General features: G+C 49.6%; 1 protein-coding gene across 1 annotated transcript; it reads left to right on the forward strand.

Annotated features, from left to right (window-relative positions):
• The first annotated feature begins 1,643 nt into the window (after positions 1–1,643).
• On the forward strand, positions 1,644–17,202 carry CGN (cingulin). The gene is made up of 20 exons (XM_060087393.1): positions 1,644–2,504; positions 3,253–3,353; positions 3,506–3,575; positions 3,677–3,766; positions 5,452–5,579; positions 6,229–6,361; positions 6,701–6,913; positions 7,351–7,499; positions 7,753–7,885; positions 10,629–10,829; positions 11,178–11,384; positions 11,758–12,015; positions 13,027–13,197; positions 13,707–13,868; positions 14,891–14,980; positions 15,449–15,532; positions 15,643–15,761; positions 16,083–16,191; positions 16,581–16,744; positions 17,061–17,202. The coding sequence occupies exons 1-20, from the start codon at positions 1,644–1,646 to the stop codon at positions 17,200–17,202; spliced, it is 3,585 nt and encodes a 1,194-aa protein (XP_059943376.1).
• The last annotated feature ends 67 nt before the right edge of the window (positions 17,203–17,269 follow it).

Below are 17,269 nucleotides of genomic sequence, written 5' to 3' on the forward strand. Positions count from 1 at the left end.
GGCTTGGAGAACTTACCCCTTTGCCTTGTAGCTTCTTTTCTGGTCCCATTTCTTACTTGAATTCCAACATAGGGCCCTGCCAACTAAAAATACTGCTTTCTGGGGTATCTGAGTCAGTGGTTGGTTAAAGTCCTCCCCAGTGTCTGCATAGTGGAAGGATCGTGTCCTTGGGTTCATGGGTGGGCCTTAAGGACCTCTTGAGATTCTGTGGTAAAAGTTTGGGTGGGCTGTCTCCTGGGGGGAAGGGTGCATTGCTTTCATTGTTTTCTCAGACACCAAAAAAGGTGAAGAACCATTGCTGATAAGGGGTTCCTCCCCCCTGTATCTTCCTCTGTAGGGGAGGGGTTGGGAATGCTACTAGGAATGCTCTTCCTCCAATTCCTTTCTCACCTGGAGCCCCGCCCCTCCCTTCCCCACCCCTCCTGGGTTCCTGAGCTTCCTGGCACTTCTACAATCCCTGAAAGGGGCCTTGCCAAGTTTCCTTGGCCCGGAGCTCCACTGGGAGGTTGAGCTGGGTATGTTTGTGTCTCTGGCACATCAGAGGCTCCTCCTCCAGTTTGGTGCTAGGCCCTGGTGGAGGTTAGCAGAAGGGGTGGGGAAGCTGGATTTTTATTTGCTTAGAGGAGAATCTCTCCCCGCAAGTTCCTGGAGCCAGAGCAATAAGCAATACCTGGAACACATTCCATTTGCTGACTCTGAGCTTAGGCAATGTAGACCCAGGGAGCTAGCCTGTAGGTGGTCTTGGCTCTGGCCCTCAGATGGGACAAGTCTGCCTGTCCTGGGGCCTGATACTCTTTTTTTTTTTTGGCTGCACCGTGCAGCTTGTGGGATCTCAGTTCCCTGACCAGGGATGGAACCCAGGCCTCAGCAGTGAGAGCACCAAGTTCCACCACTGGACCGCCAGGGAACTAACTCCTGGACTGGTACTCTTAAATGTTACTTAAACTTTTCTTGAATAGGTAGTACATGGTTCCAGATTCAAAAGGGACAAAAAGATATATAATAGAAAGCCAGTCATTCTCCCATCCCTGTCCCCAGCCCTCAGTTCCCCCAACCCTGATGCATCACTGCTATTGGTTTCTTTGAGTATCCTCCCAGAAATGGGATGACATATCTTGGGGTCTTCTGTATTTGAATGAGCTCTGGGATTGGAGGCCCCTATTCTCCATTGGGTTGGAGGTGTCTGCAGGTGGGGCTTGGGTTCTGCCTTCCCTGGGGGTGGGAGAAGCACATGGTAGTGCTATATGTGTACGTGTGAAGATCAAGAAAAATCTTTAAACTCTTGACAAAACCAAGCTCCCCAGGACTGTATTAGAGGAAATGGATTCTTCTGGGTCAGTGGGTCTCAGAATGTGGAATCTGGACCAGCAGCATCAGCACCACCTGGGAACTTGTTAGAACTGTAAATCCTCAGTGTGGGGCTACCTACTGAATCTGATACTCTGGGGGCAGGGTCCAGTGGTCTGTTTTAACTGGTCCTTCAGGTGATTCTGCTGCTGAGATAAAGTATGAGAACCACTATTTTATGTAGAAGGGATTGGCAGGGCAATCAGCCTCACAAAAGCTGAGCAAGTGGAGGTTTCTGGGTTTCTACTTCTAGTCTCTCAGCTTAAACTCTTCCTCTTCTAGGACCCCTCCTACCCATGGAGCAGGTGTCCACCATGGCTGAGCCCCGGGGCCCTGTAGACCACGGAGTCCAGATTCGCTTCATCACAGAGCCAGGGTGTGATGCAGAGATGGGCACCCTACATCGTGGTGGACGACGCCCAGCTAAGGATGCAAGAGCCAATACCTATGGGGTTGCCGTGCGTGTGCAGGGCATCGCTGGGCAGCCCTTCGTGGTGCTCAACAGTGGAGAGAAAGGTGGCGACTCCTTTGGAGTCCAGATCAAGGGGGCCAACAATCGAGGGGCCCCAGGAGCTCTGAGCTCCGACTCAGAACTTCCCGAGAGCCCCTACTCTCAGGCCAAGGAGTTTCCTGCCCCCTCGCAGGGAAGCACATCTGATGAGGAGCCCGGGGCCCACTGGAATGGAAGGCTACTGCGCTCCCAGTCCCAGGCCTCACTGACAGGCCCTGCCCCTATGGGTCCAAGCAACAGGAGCACCAGCCTGCTGGAGCTAGCCCCCCAAGGAGCCTACCCGGGCAGCACCATTGACACTGCCCCCCTGTCTTCGGTGGACTCCCTCATCAACAAGTTTGACAGTCACCATGGGGGCCAGGCCCGGGGCCGGACTGGCCGCCGCACGCGGATGCTGCCCCCTGAACAGCGCAAGCGGAGCCAGAGCCTGGACAACCGGCTCCCACGGGACACCGCTGAGGAACGGGAGCGCTGGTCCCCCAACCGCTGGACCCCTAGCACAAAGCATGACCAGCACGTGGGCAGCTTGAAACAGTCAGCCCAGAGCTGTCTTGGTGGCTTTAGCCGTTCCCGTCAGACCCAGGACTGGGTCCTTCAAAGTTTTGAGGAGCCACGGGGGAGAGCACAGGACCCTCCCATGCTACAGGTCAGACCTCACCCCTCTGTGGCTTCCAAGCCCTGGCCCCTTCTCCTCAGCCCTGACCTACGTGGGTCTCCATGTTGATTCAAATGACCTATGGCAGAAAGTCTACTTTTTGTCCTCCACTTTATCCATCTACTTAAGAGATGGTATTCATATGTACAAGACACTTCCATGGGCAAAATTCTAAAGGAAGTGGAAGTAACTATGAAGTCACCATTCACAAGCATGGTGAGTTACTTGTCATTGCCCGACCATTAACTGTGCCTCAGTCACCAGCATTTGCTAGGTCTGCAGCAAATGTGAGGCAGGCTTGGAAGATACAAGTGGCTCCCTGGTGCTCTTGCCAAAACTCCCCCCTTTGTCTCCCACTCAGGAATGCGAGTGAGTGGGGGAGTGACTTTAGTCTGAGACAAAGTTAAGCCCATTCTAAAAGTAAATCATTCACAAATTCTAGTACATTAACTGCCATTAGCGACAAATAACCTGTGACACAGCTCACAACTGGTCGAGATCTGTTTGTCGAGCAAAATCTGGTTTGCAGTGATAGTGAGAGGTGTACCCTGCTTGGACCCCTTCCTGGCCTGTTGCTCCGGCCTCAGAGGTGTTGCCTCTTTACCCCACTTCAGGCTTGTTCGTCGTGCTTGAAGGGCCTCATCTCCCAACTGCCACACCTCTTCCATCTGAACCCCACGCACGCTTCTGGCATAATCTTTGTAGTCTTCCTATTTCTCTGGGTTTACTTTTTTTGTAGTTCAAATCAACTCCAGACCTTCTCCGAGACCAGCAGGAGGCAGTCCCACCAGGCGGTGTGGACCACGTGAAGGCCACCATCTACGGCGTCCTGAGAGAGGGGTGAGTGGGGACCCTCCCAATAGCAGAGTCACACACCTCCCTTCTTTTCCTTGTAGCTTTGTTCCCCATCTTCCCTGCTCTTAACCCTTCCTCCCTCATCTCTGCTACCCCTTTCCTCCCCTAACCTTTGCATCTGTCCTTTTATCCTCCAGAAGCTCAGAAAGTGAAACCTCTGTGAGGAGGAAGGTCAGTTTGGTGCTGGAGCAGATGCAGCCTCTGGTGGTGAGTGGCCTTCTCACGGTGGGGCGGGGGGCAGGGTTAGGGCCTTGTGGGCCTTGGGATCTGGATGTGGACTCGTTTCCTTCCCCCCGTGTCTCTGGCAGATGGCTTCTTCTGGTTCCACTAAGGCAGGGCAGGGCGAACTCACCCAAAAAGTGGAGGAGCTACAGAAAAAGCTGGATGAAGAAGTGAAGGTGCGGAGAGATTAGAGGTGCAGAAGGGATGAAGGGCCACAGGGGGAAAGAACCTTGGCCTGGGCTGGCCCTTCCAAGTAATGGAATGAGCACTTGTGTGTCCTGTGAGACAAGAGTATGTGCTAGTCCCAGGAAGGACTTCTGGGGTTCTCTGGAGCTTAGAGAGGAAGAGCACATTCATCAGGGGTCTAACTACTTTTCATTCCATTTCCTTTGGAAGTTCCTGTCCTAGCTCTGCCACTCACTGTGGCTGTATAAATCTTGAGTAAATTATTTACCTCAGTTCTTGGCATCATCATAGTAATGATGGCAGTAATAGTAGCTGTCATTTATTGAGTTTAATTTTTGTAGTAGCTACTATCCCGAGTAATATGTAATAATTACAGTGACCCTGTAAAATAGGCATCCTTGACCCTTGTATGATGAGAGAGTTGAAGATCAGAAAGATTAAGTGAATCGCTCAAGGTGGTAAGTTGTAGAGGAGGAGTGTTAAAATTCAGGTGAGTCTTATGCTCAAGCCTACGTACTCCTCTTTTTTTTTTTTTTTCGGTACACGGGCCTCTCACCGCTGTGGCTTCTCCCACTGCGGAGCACAGGCTCCGGACGCACAGGCTCAGCGGCCGTGGCTCACGGACCCAGCCGCTCCGTGGCATGTGGGATCTTCCCAGACCGGGGCACAAACCCGTGTCCCCTGCATCGGCAGGCGGACTCTCAACCACTGCGCCACCAGGGAGGCCCACTCCTCTTTTTTTATACTGCTTACACCTGTCACATTATTGCCTTGTATATAGGTGGTGCTCAGTAAGTGTTAGATTGTAACTCCCCTCGTTTCCTGAAAAGCAGGGTCATGTACTGGTTGGGCGGTGGGCTGTGGAGTCAAGCTGAATTCAAATCCTGGTACTCTTACTTGTTGGCTATGTAACTGACCTTGGGCAAATTCTTTAAATGTTCTAAGCCTCTGTTTCCTTAACTGTAATGTGAGGATAATAATTGTGCTGTGTTAGTTATCTCTTGCTGTGTAACAAATTACCTCAAAACAAACATCACCCAGTATCTGAGTGCCCAGGATCTGGGAGCCACTTAACTGGGTAGTTGTGGCTCAGGGTCTGTGATGAGCTTCCAGTCAAGGTATTGGCTGGGGCTGTAATCATTAGAAGACTTGACAGGTACTGGAGGATTTACTTCTAAAGTGGCTTACTCAATGGTTGTTAGTTGGAGGTCTCAGTTCCTTGCTATGTGGACCTCTTCATAGTGCTGCTTGAGTGTCCTCACAGTATGGTAGCTACCTTCCCCCAGAGTGAGTGATCGAAGAGAGAAGGTAAGGAGGAAGCTGCAATGCCTTTTTCTGACCTAGTCTCAGAAGCTACACATCACTTCCCCCTTTTTCTATTTGTTAGAAGAGACAGCCTGTACTCAAGGGGAGCCTATATTAAGTCCAGCCTATACTCAAGGAGAGAGGCTTCACCTTTTGAAAGAAATGTCAAATAATTTGTGGACATATTTTAAACCATTACAAGTACTGAGGCTTGTTATGAGGATTAAATGCAGATAATATACATAAGGTCCCTAGTACAGTGCCTGTCACATAGTGAGTGTCAGTAGATGTTAGGTATTCCCATTATCCCTGGTCCTTCTGAGAGGCTTTCCCTACTCTCCACCTGTTTTACTCTCTTTTCCCTTTCCAGAAACGGCAGAAGCTAGAGCCATTCCGTGTTGGGCTGGAGCGGCAGCTAGAGGAGAAGGCAGAAGAGTGCAGCCGACTGCAGGAGCTGCTGGAGAGGAGGAATGGGGAAGCCCAGCAGAGCACCAAGGAGTGAGTGCAGCTGATGGTGCTCGCAGGGCTGCATGAGGGCCTCAGCCAGAGTTAGAGGCTCCCCCAGGGCTGGGGGAGACAGGGAAATCTCCAGAAGCTGAAAGGGGCCAACAGAGAAGGTTAAAGACAGGACCTTTCTCTTTACCTTCTCTATCAGTAATGCTAATAGCACATGAGTTAGGCTCCCTGGATTTGCCTCTGTGCATCAGGTACTTAATCTGTAAAATGGGATTAATAATGGTACCTACCTCATTGTTGGATTGTTGTGAGGATTTAATCGTTCATGTAGCAGAAGTTTTTGCAACGAGTACTGTGTAGTAGGCACTGATCTAGATTCCTGGGGTTCATCAGTGAACCATAAAGATGAAGCATAGCTTCTAGTGAGGGGGCACAGACAGTAAACAATTAACATATTGTATAAGTAAACGTATTACATATGAGAAGGTGGTAAGTAGAATAGGCTAAAGCAGATCAGGAGGGCTGGGTTGTAGGGGGGCAGGTTGCAATATTAAACAAAGTAGTCAGGGGAGGCCTTGTTAAGATTTGAACAAAGACTTGAAGGAGGTTTATAGGAACTAATATAAGTAAAGTGTTTAGAAAACGGCCTTACACATAGCGCTCAATACTGTTGTCTATAATTAATTATTAGGCTCCAGAACATGAAGCTCCTCCTGGACCAGGGTGAAAGGGTACGGCATGGGCTGGAGATGCAGGTGATGGAGCTGCAGGACAAGCTGAAACAGGCCCAGGGTCCTGAGCCTGCTAAAGAGGTGCTAATGAAGGTAGGGAGTAGGATTGGGGTCCCTTAGCCTCTGCTTCCTTTCAGCTAGAGCATCCTCAAGTCTGCTCATCTGCAGTTTCCCTAAAGTATGGGGAGTAGGTAGCTGATTACAGGTATCCCTTAGGGTGCTTTCAGGCCGACTCAGTGGCGGCGTGGCACTAGAGCCCAGGATGGTAGATTTCCTTTATCCTCACAGGGCATCTTAGAGGGCAGAGAGCACCTGGTACCATGCCTAACAGATAGGAGGTGCTCAATAAATAGTTTTGATTGACTGGATGAATGAATGGACAGGTGGATCCTAATATGGTCGCCTCTGTACTTCCACCTTCACTTTCCCCAGGACCTGGTAGAGACCCGGGAGCTTCTGGAAGAGGTCTTAGAGGGGAAGCAGCGGGTAGAGGAGCAGCTGAGGCTGCGGGAGCGGGAGCTGACAGCACTGAAGGGCGCCCTGAAGGAGGAGGTGGCCTCCCGCGACCAGGAGGTAGAGCACATGCGGCAGCAGTACCAGCGGGACGCAGAGCAGCTTCGCCGGAGTGTGCAGGATGCAACCCAGGCACGTGACAGGAGCAGGGCTGGGAAAAGAGAGCGCCCCCCGGGAAGGGGGCTGCCTTGAGGTCTTGGTATTTGGTGATTTTTTGCATGGTCATAACCGGAACTCCCCCTAAAAGACACATGTGAGATGTAATGAAAACCTTGCTCAGGAAACCTACAAGGGCAGAGGGAAGGAGTGCAGGCCAGAAGTCCCACGAGGATGTGTGACCGAAGCCCCATGGGGAAATAACTGGGGGAGGCTTCCTGTAGATGACAGAGGGGCAGACTGTGTCTTGGGAAGAGAGCCTTCTGCTAGCATTGCACCGGGTGCCCCGGGTGTCAGGGTGTGCAGTGGGCGTGGTGCCTGGACCTGAGCCTCCCCTTCTACACACTCACACTTTGGTTTGGAGTGAGCTCTTCCCTCCGAGCCTCCTGGCCCCTGACTTTCCCCTTCCCTAGGATCACGCAGCATTGGAGGCTGAGAGGCAGAAGATGTCAGTCCTGGTGCGGGGGCTGCAGAGGGAGCTGGAGGAGACCTCGGAGGAGACAGGGCATTGGCAGAACTTGTTTCAGAAGAACAAGGAGGAACTTAGAGCCACCAAGCAAGAGTAAGGACACTGCCCCCCAGGGTGCTTATCCATGGTTCTTATATTCCCCCTCTTTTCTGCCAGTGCTGTGCTCCTTCCTTTCCCATTTCTCAAACTGCCCTTCTCCATCCCCACCTTCCGCCCTCCTGAGGGTGGGTGCCCAGTGTCCTGCCTCCAGGGAGGTGGTTTTCATTGTCATTGCCCTGCTCACCTCTCCCAGGCAGGCGGCCTCACCCTGTTCCCTTTCCCTTTCATTTCACCTTTCTGGGCTCAGACTCCTGCAGCTGCGGATGGAGAAGGAGGAGATGGAAGAGGAACTTGGGGAGAAGATAGAGGTCTTGCAGAGGGAATTAGGGCAGGCCCGGGCTGGTGCTGGAGATACTCGCCAGGTGGAGGAGCTCAAGAAGGTACTTGGGAGTTGGGGGGCAATAGGGCAGGTTGGGGGGATGGGCATCTGCCTTACCTATCCACGAGGGCCTCCACACTTGTGTGGCTGTCTCCCGTGTGCTTGGTTTTCAGGCTTCATCCTGCCTGCTCAGCCTTATCTCTTCCCAGCACACACTCTAGCAGGACTGGTCTCCTCATTCAGTATAGAAGTTTCTAATGGAAAGGGCTCTCAATGGCCAGGTTGGGTTATAGCCAGAGGCTGCTGGCTACCTCCCAAGAGACCTCATGGGTAGCAGCATTGAGGTGTATTTGTGAAACTCCAGGGTCATTTTTGCAAGCTTGGAGACCTAATTTGGTCAGCATGGCAAGAGTTGCTCTGTCTCTCAGAGGGGACCCATTAACTACACTTACGAAACAAACATTTACAGTTAGAATGCCAGTTTATTAACTTAAAACGAGTGGTGTAGTGAGTAGTGTTGTCACATGGAACACTTGCAGTGGCATGGCCAGCTGACCTATATGGGAAGCCAAATTGTAATTTGAAGGCTGCTTAGAGAGTATAGAATCTAGACACAGGTAGCTAAATGTTTTATTATGCATGGATATTTTATGAATAATAAGGTCATAAAATTGAAGTGAACACATAAATAATTTCTTCATATTCCTGGTATCAGTTTATGAAGGACAAGAAAACAATGAATTATTTCAGATGATTTGAAAATTAGAAAATATTTTCATTAATTATAGGGAACTGGCATTTGTGGCCTCCTGAGAATCCTTCTGGGTTTATATTCTTTCATTTGCTATGCTGGATATGTAGTAGGTGCTCAGTTAACAAGTATTAATCAATCAATTCTTGTTTGTCATGCTTTTACTCTTAAGACTACCTAATTGTAATCAAGGTAATCATATTTTTAAATGAGTAAAGAAATATAGCTCTGAATGATGATTTTCCAGATAAATAAAAGCCTGAGCTTATGCAAAATACTTGGTGGAGAAAAAGATAATAAATGTTAACCAAACATACTTTGGTGGTTGTGAAATCAAAAGTACTCCTAATTTTTACTCTACTGTTTTTAAGTTAACAAATATCAAGGATAGTCTGAAGTCTGTTAACTATATTAGCTGACATAGTGAACTTGGACATTCCTCTGGACAATCTCAGTTGACTTATTATGCTGGGTAAAGCTAAAAAGCAAAAAGTAATAACTAGTGTTTCATTTATCTCATATATTAAGCTAATTTTATTAAGTATTTAATCAATCAATAAGATATACATTAGGAAAATAGATTAACCCAGTCCACTGTAGACCATACACTGTGCTATTTTTCTTTTTCTATTTTTTCTTTATTTAAAATTTTTTTAAAAAATTTATTTATTTTTGGCTTCATCGCACCTCATGTGGGATCCTAGTTCCCCGACCAGGGATCGAACCCTCACCCCCTGTGGGGGAAGCGTGGAGTCCCAACTGCTGGACTGCCAGGGAAGCCCCCTGTTTTTCTTTTTTTTTTTTTTTAAATAAATTTATTTATTTATTTATCTGTTTATTGGAGGCATTGGGTTTTCGTTGCGGTGCACGGGCTTCTCACTGCAGTGGCTTCTCTTGTTGCAGAGCACGGGCTCTAGGCGCACGGGCTTCATAGTTGTGGCTCACAGGCTCAGTAGTTGTGGCACATGGGCCTAGCCGCTCTGTGGCATGTGGGATCTTCCCAGACCAGGGCTCGAACCCGAGTCCCCTGCACTGGCAGGCAGATTCCCAACCACTGCGCCACCAGGGAAGCCCACCCTCTTTTTCTTTGTAATGAGTACGTTAGTGTCTTATACTGAAGACTCACTATATACATATAACCTTTCAGCCTAATTATACTTTCTGAATTTCAGAAGTAGCTAATAGATAAAGAATTAGAATGAGAAATCGTATTTTGATTTTTTAAGAAAGAAATCAGAGCAGCACCAATATTTATTGTGTCACATATTTTGGTTTTCAACATTTAAAAAAAATAGCCAATCCTGTTTTATGCATACCCTCATCTGTTCTCACTCCATGTAATTTTTTTTAATGGAGATTTAGTTCACATGCCATAAAATTCACCCTTTTAAAGTATACAATTTAGTGGGGTTTTGTACACTCACAGAGTTGTACAACCAACACCATCACCACTATCTAATTATAGAACATTTTCATCACCCCAAAAAAGAACCCCGTATCCATTAGCAGTCACCCTCCCCACTCCTGGCAGCCACTAATCTACTTTCTCTCTCTATGGATTTGCCTATTCTGGACATTTCATATAATTGGACTCCTGTAATATGTGGCCTTTCACATTTGGCTTCTTTCACCTAGCCTAATGTTTTTCAAGGTTTATCCATGTTGTAGCAAGTATCAGTACTTCATTACTTTTTATGGCTGAATAATATTCCCCTACATGGATATACCACATTTTTCATCTGTTCATCAGCTGATGGACATTTGGGTCATTTCTGTATTTAGCTGTAATGAATAATGTTGCTATGAACATTCACTTACAAGATTTTTGTGAACATATGTTTATACAGTTCTCTTGGGTATATGCCTAGGAGTGGAATTGCTGGGTCATATGGTAACTTTATGGTCAACTTTCTGAGACATTGCCAAATTGTTTTCCAAAGTGGCCATACCATTTCACATTCTTACCAGCAGTGTATGAGAGTTTCAGTTTCTCCACTTTCTGTTATCCCAGGCTGGCTCTCTCTGCCCTGTCACCATTTCCCTTCCCTTCTAGGAGCTGCGCCGGACACAGGAGGAACTTAAGGAGGTGCAGGCAGAGCAACAGAGCCAAGAGGTGACTGGGCGACACCGGGAGCGGGAGTTGGAGAAGCAGCTGAGGGTAGAGGCTGAACGAGTCCGGGGGCTGGAACAGCAGAACCTCCAGCTACAAAAGACCCTCCAGCAACTGAGACAAGACTGTGAAGAGGCTTCCAAGGCAAGGGGAGTGGGCACAGGGCTTAGGAGGTGGAGGCTGAGGGGTCTGGAGGGCTGAGGAGCCAGAGGGCGTGGAAAATTACCTATCATGGGTATGTATAGACCAAATACCTTGGTCCTAGGTGTGTGGTTAAAAGTAGCCAGGATGTGGCAGGGGGAGGTTGGGCTCTACCTGGTGACACCCATTGCATCTCTGTAGGGGTGGGATTCTCAGGGAAGCCTCTGGCTGGTGGCACTACCCCTCTTCACACCTGGGTTCGTGTGAGCTCTCTTTTGGGTGGCTTTCCTGGGAGTCGCCAATGACCTTGAGCCCTGGGGTCTGAGCCACCTCTCCCTGAACCGGCCTTAGGCTCAGATGGCAGCAGAGGCAGAAGTGGCAGTGCTGGGGCAGCGTCGGACAGCAGTGGAAACGACGCTTCGGGAGACCCAGGAGGAAAATGATGAATTCCGAAGGCGCATCCTGGGTCTGGAGCAGCAGCTGAAGGAGGCACGAGGCTTGGCGGAGGGTGGGGAAGTGGCGGAGGCTCGGCTTCGGGACAAGGTGCAGCGGTTAGAGGTCAGTGCTTTTGCTGACATTGTTGGCTTCCTCCTGGCCTTCTCTCCTCTCATCCCTGGCTAAATACTCAGCCATCATTTTGATTTTGCCTGTAGCGTGCTTCTGTTTGCCTCCCTAGTCCTCTGTTAACCTCGGGTGTATTTCCTGGAGTGTGCTTTAGTGTGAATGTCTCAGCCTTTGCACTGGTATTTTTGTCCATTTCCCACTCTTTGCACGTTCTCTGATCTTTGCTGGTTCCTCTGAGCCTGTTTTCATTGCCCACCTTTTTCATAAACATCTCTTCCTCCTCCCTCCCACCTGCTCACCTCCAAATGGCTTGAGCCCAAGCTTTGCATCTCCTCAGTCCAACGTCCCTCACCTTCCCCACTCCCAGGCAGAGAAACAGCGGCTAGAGGAGGCCCTGAACACAGCTCAGGAAGAGGAGGGGAGCCTGGCAGCAGCCAAGCGGGCACTGGAGGCACGGCTGGAAGAGGCCCAGCGGGGGCTGGCCCGCCTGGGACAGGAGCAGCAGGCTCTGAACCGGGCCCTGGAGGAGGAGGGGAAGCAGCGGGAAGCGCTCCGGCGCAGCAAGGCTGAGCTGGAGGAGCAGAAGCGCTTGCTGGACAGGACTGTGGACCGGCTGAACAAGGAGGTGGGGCACAGGGTGGCCTGGGCTCAGGAAGAGGCTCAGCTCATACAGAAGCTTGCCTGGGGGGGCACAGGGGAGGGAGTGGGGTCACAACGTGTGGTGTTTGCCTTCCTCAAGTTCATTGTTGGGGAGGCCAAGTCTATATCTGCAGAGTGGCATCCTTCCTACTTCCCCTCAAATGTTCTTGACCTCCCCCTACATCCTATTCCTTTATGATCTTGATCCTTGGAGAATGTCTCCTGGAGTTCCTCTTAGAAGTCTGTAAGACCTAAACATAAGAATCTTCGTTGGTAGAGTTTTATATTTAGGGGAAGGAAAAAGGCCTATAATCCCTCCTTAGACGTCTGTAAGACCTAAAAACAGGAATTTTCATTGGTAGAATTTTATATTTGGGGGAGGGAAGGAGAAAGGAAGAAAAGGAGATAAATTGCTTTTTTTCAGATAAGGTTCTCCTCCTAATCGCTTATTTATAAAACCGGAGCAAACACCTAATATATTTCATCAATTCTAAAATGTACATTTTATCGTCTCTGAAACTGATTTGTGTCTTATAATTGATGGTATGTTATAGTTCAATTAGCAAATTTTTCTTTTTCTTTGTAATAATCATTGGTATCTTGGGTTTGCTGAAATATGGTCATTTAAGGTTTACTTTGTATCAGGCACTGTTGTAAGTACTTTACGTAATTAATTAACATAATTCTCACAACAACCTTGTGATGTAGGTGCACTGTTATTATCCCATTTTACAGATGGGGAACTGAGACCCAGAGAGGGTAAATAACTTGCCTGTGGTCACACAGCTAATAAGTGGTAGAGCCAGGATTTGAACCCAGGAAATCTATATATTACTCTCAGCCATACTAGGGACCTAGGTCCAGGAAAGAGCAAGAGAGGGCTACTTTGGCAGGAAGGAGGCTCTGGGAGAGTCTTGGGAGTCTGGGCCCAGAGAAGGGAGAGAGGCATCCGTTAAAGAGATGCAGTGCTGAAAAATCTCTTTTCTCTGTGTCTCAGCTGGAGCAGATTGGGGATGACTCTAAGCAAGCCCTGCAGCAGCTCCAGGCCCAGCTGGAGGATTACAAGGAAAAGGCCCGGCGGGAGGTGGCGGATGCCCAGCGCCAGGCCAAGGAGTGGGCCAGTGAGGCTGAGAAGACCGCTGGAGGGCTAAGCCGGCTTCAGGATGAGGTAGGAGCCTAAATGGCAGGAGTCCCAACATCCTTGGTTTGAAGGTCATTACCTCTTAACCTGTGACAAAGGGATCTTGGGACCTGGGTTTAGGTCTAATCACTTCGGTGGGGGAGGGTGGGGGGAGTTGTCCACTGTAGGCAGAGACAGTAGAGGATGCACTGTCTGCACAGCAGTGATTTTCAAACTCTGATGCACATTAGGGTCACCTGGGGAGATTTTTAAGATCTCAACACCCAAGATGCCTCCTGTACGCTTAAATCATAAACCCTGGGGCTTGGATCCAGGATCCGTAGTCTAAAAACTCCTCAGGTGATTTAAACTTGTGTAGAGAATTTTAAGACGATAAAGAATATGGGCTAAAAGTCAAGTCTTTTTATCATTACCGTGCTCTGGCAGTTCTAAAGAATGTCAGAGTTGAAGAATTTTCCCCCACGGGGTGGACTGCTCCCACCCTTCAAGCTCCATCTTACCTTATCTGAGCTGCTGCATTTTTCTCTTCTGACCAGACTCAGAGGCTGCGGCAGGGCCTGCAGGCATCCCAGGCTGAGCGGGACTCTGCCCGGCTGGACAAAGAGCTGCTGGTCCAGAGACTGCAGGGGCTGGAGCAAGAAGCAGAGAACAAAAAACGCTCCCAGGATGACAGGAGCCGTCAGCTCAAGGGCCTTGAGGTGAGGACAGTTAGGGGGTGATGGGTGGTGGGTGGGATGGGGAAGGTGAGGGTGTCTGGATCCTGGCACAGGTGGGACTTCTGTGGGGAAAAGAGCCAGGACACTCCAGCCTCTGGGATAGGAAACTGGCAGCCGACAGCTGATGGGTTTTGTTTGACTGCAGTGTTGTAAACAACTTTGAATTAGTTGCCACTGTTTAGAAATGTATAGATGTCACATAAAATTTTGGATTTCTGGCTTTTCTTATACATTTGGAAAATATAATAACACTGGGCTTTGAGCCCTGAGTTGTCCGCATGGCAACAGTTGGCTGGAGCTGAGCAGTGGCTTCTCCCCTTTAGAGTCAACGGTGGTCTTCAGTTTGCTATATTTGGCAATAACAACAACAATAGTAATAAGAGCAGCAGCAGCAGCAGTAAACACTTACATATTGTGCTGTGTGCCAGGTACTTAAGAATTATTTAATCCTGAGAATAACCATATGGCCTGAGTAGGCTTGTTTTCCCCATTTTATAGATGAGGAAAACTGAGACACAGAGAGGCTAAGCAACTTGTCCGTGGCCCCTTTGCTAGGAAGCGGTCGATCTGATTTTTAAATCCAGGCAGTCTTGCCTTAGCCTCTACATGGTACTGCCTGACTCTAATTTGCTTCCCCAATCTGTACCCTGATGCTTCAGTTTCTGACTCTCTTTATCTCAGCCTTGGCCTGGGCACTTGGGTTTCTCTGTATTTTCCCATTTGGGAAATAGGGCTGCACCAGTGAGAAATAGATTCTGGGGTTTGTCATCCTGCCAAGACACCAAGGTCAGAGCGGACCCACCCTTTTCCCTTGATGCCTCACTTGGGCAGCAGAGGGCGCTAGCTCCGTGGTGGCTCTGGGCAGGGGCAGGGACCAATGGGTTCTGGGATGTGGGAGAGAAAAGAACCTGTGGAGGCTGGTGTCTCAGAGGCTCCTGGTCAGAGTTTGGCGTTCTGGTGTCCAGCATTTGGGGCAGAATTAACCTGTTGGCCCTCTGCCACAGGAAAAAGTCTCACGGCTGGAGGTGGAGTTAGATGAGGAGAGAAGCACTGTAGAGCTGCTGACGGAACGGATGAATCGTGGTCGGGACCAGGTAACCCCTTCCTTATGCCTTATCTGTGTCTACCCCGACGACAGAACCTCTTGGCCCTTTCAAAAACAACCCTACCTTCCCATCTTTCATATATGGAGTTCTGGCTGCAGAATCGGTGCGTGGCCGGCTCTACTGCAGGGTCTCATCTGCTTTCGGGAGGGGTTGGCGGGCTTCCTCAGGTGGAAAGAAGCAGGGAGTTTGAATGGAGGAAGGAATCCTGGTGGCCTGGGCTGCGGATCTGAGTCTGGGCTGCTTGCTTTCAGAAGGGACGTTAGTTCCTGGTGAGACTGAGGAGGCCCTGTTTAAATTCTGTGGCCCCTCCCATCTGAGTAGGCTGTGATTTCTTAGTTGCCTGGAAATTTGGGGGATTCAGAGAGCACCCTCCAGCTACTCTGCCCCACTTCGTTCAACTTGCTGGTTCATCATCAGTCCTCCCTAAGTCTGGTTCCTCTGGCCCATCCCCACTAGGTGGACCAGCTGAGGACAGAGCTCATGCAGGAGAGGTCTGCTCGGCAGGACCTGGAGTGTGACAAAATCTCCTTGGAGAGACAGGTGAGGGGGAGGGGGGGAGTCTTGGGGATAGGCCTCAGGAGGCGGGTAAAATGACCATGGAAACAATCGCAGGTTGAGTGCTAACCAAGGATGCTTCCTGTCCCTCTCAGAACAAGGACTTGAAGAGCCGGCTGGCCAGCTCAGAAGGCTTCCAGAAGCCCAGCGCCAGCCTCTCTCAGCTTGAGTCCCAGAATCGGGAGTTGCAGGAGCGGCTGCAGGCTGAAGAGAGGTGACGTGAACCCATCCTCTCTCTCTCCCTCTGGACTTTTCTCCTCTGGTGTCCCTCCATCTTCTGCTTCAGACATGGCCAACCTGGCTTGATCTTTTGGGAGACCTCTTCTCTTGATAGAGAAAAGAGAGAGTTGCAGAAATTCTGAAATGTGAATGACATCTATCTACCTGGTTCTTTGGATCTGCCCTGGGTCCTCCTCAGTCTAATGGTTGGGCTCATGGCTGAGCCCTTGGAGTTCTTGGAGGCAGTATGGGGCCAAGTAGGAGTTTCTTTAGAAATGACAACAGCCATAGACATCCCCCTACCCCACCCTTTTAGGGAGAAGACAGTTCTACAGTCCACCAACCGAAAACTGGAGCGGAGAGTTAAAGAGCTGTCCATCCAGATTGATGATGAACGACAGCATGTGAATGACCAGAAAGACCAGGTAAGGATGGCAGCTAGGGCCAGGCAACCATATGGCAAGTATATACTATGCATTTGCTTGAAGGCCAAGAGAGGTCCCATCTCATAGGTCTTCTAAACTTAGACTTTCCTTCTATAAGGTCAGAGAGACTAGAGTGAAAGGACTAGATTAGAGCAGTCATAGTAAGCATGGGTATCGAGTACTTATGATGTTCTAGGCTCTCTTTCTAAGTGATGTATTAACTTATTTAATCCCCAAGACAAACCTAAGAGGTTAGGGTACTTGCCCGTGGTCTCAGCATTTTCCTAGGGGCAACTGTATATACCTTGTCAAGATTGCTGCAGGGGAGGATCCCAGGCCACGGTAGCAGCAGCTCCTTTTCTAATGTGGGGACTTGGTATCCTGCCTAGCTAAGCCTGAGGGTGAAGGCTTTGAAGCGGCAGGTGGATGAAGCCGAAGAGGAAATTGAGCGACTGGATGGCCTGAGGAAGAAGGCCCAGCGTGAGCTGGAGGAACAGCATGAGGTCAATGAACAGCTCCAGGCCCGGATCAAAGTCCTGGAGAAGGACTCCTGGTACGGGCTGCTCTTCTGCCCCCTGTTCCATCGGGATAGCAGAGCAATAAGGGAATGGGCTCTCCTGAACTGGATGGGGAGGAGGATCTCCAAGAAGGGACTTTGCAGGCACTCATTCCTGGATGAAAGCCAGTATGACTGTCTTCTAGTATCTCAGCCCCCATCCTGTACCCCATCTCCCCATATCTCTAATTAGTGGGGGAATCTTGTGAGTAGCTTTAGGCCTTAGGAGAACTGGGAGTCTCCTTGGCATGAAAAGGGAGGCTGTTTAAATCTTTCTGTCTCCTTCCCTGACCAGTATTCCTCTTTGACTCAGGCGCAAAGCTTCCCGCTCAGCTGCTGAGTCAACTCTCCAACATGAAGGGCTGAGCTCAGATGAGGAATTTGACAGCGTCTACGATCCTTCCTCCATCGCCTCACTGCTTACGGAGAGCAACCTGCAGACTAGCTCCTGTTAGCTCGTGGTCCACAAGGGCCCATGAACCACACTTGAGGCCTATCCTGGCCAGTCCTGCTCTGCTCTGC

The sequence above is a fragment of the Mesoplodon densirostris genome, chromosome 2, assembly GCF_025265405.1.
Source record: "Mesoplodon densirostris isolate mMesDen1 chromosome 2, mMesDen1 primary haplotype, whole genome shotgun sequence".
Lineage (NCBI taxonomy): Eukaryota > Metazoa > Chordata > Mammalia > Artiodactyla > Ziphiidae > Mesoplodon > Mesoplodon densirostris.

Bases quoted from the DNA above. Each gene is read 5' to 3' on its own strand.
- CGN (XM_060087393.1), top strand. From the start codon at position 1,644: ATGGAGCAGGTGTCCACCATGGCTGAGCCCCGGGGCCCTGTAGACCAC. The intron at 12,016-13,026 runs GTGGGGCACAGG...TCTGTGTCTCAG, and splicing joins TGGACCGGCTGAACAAGGAG to CTGGAGCAGATTGGGGATGA. The intron at 15,533-15,642 runs GTGAGGGGGAGG...TGTCCCTCTCAG, and splicing joins AAATCTCCTTGGAGAGACAG to AACAAGGACTTGAAGAGCCG.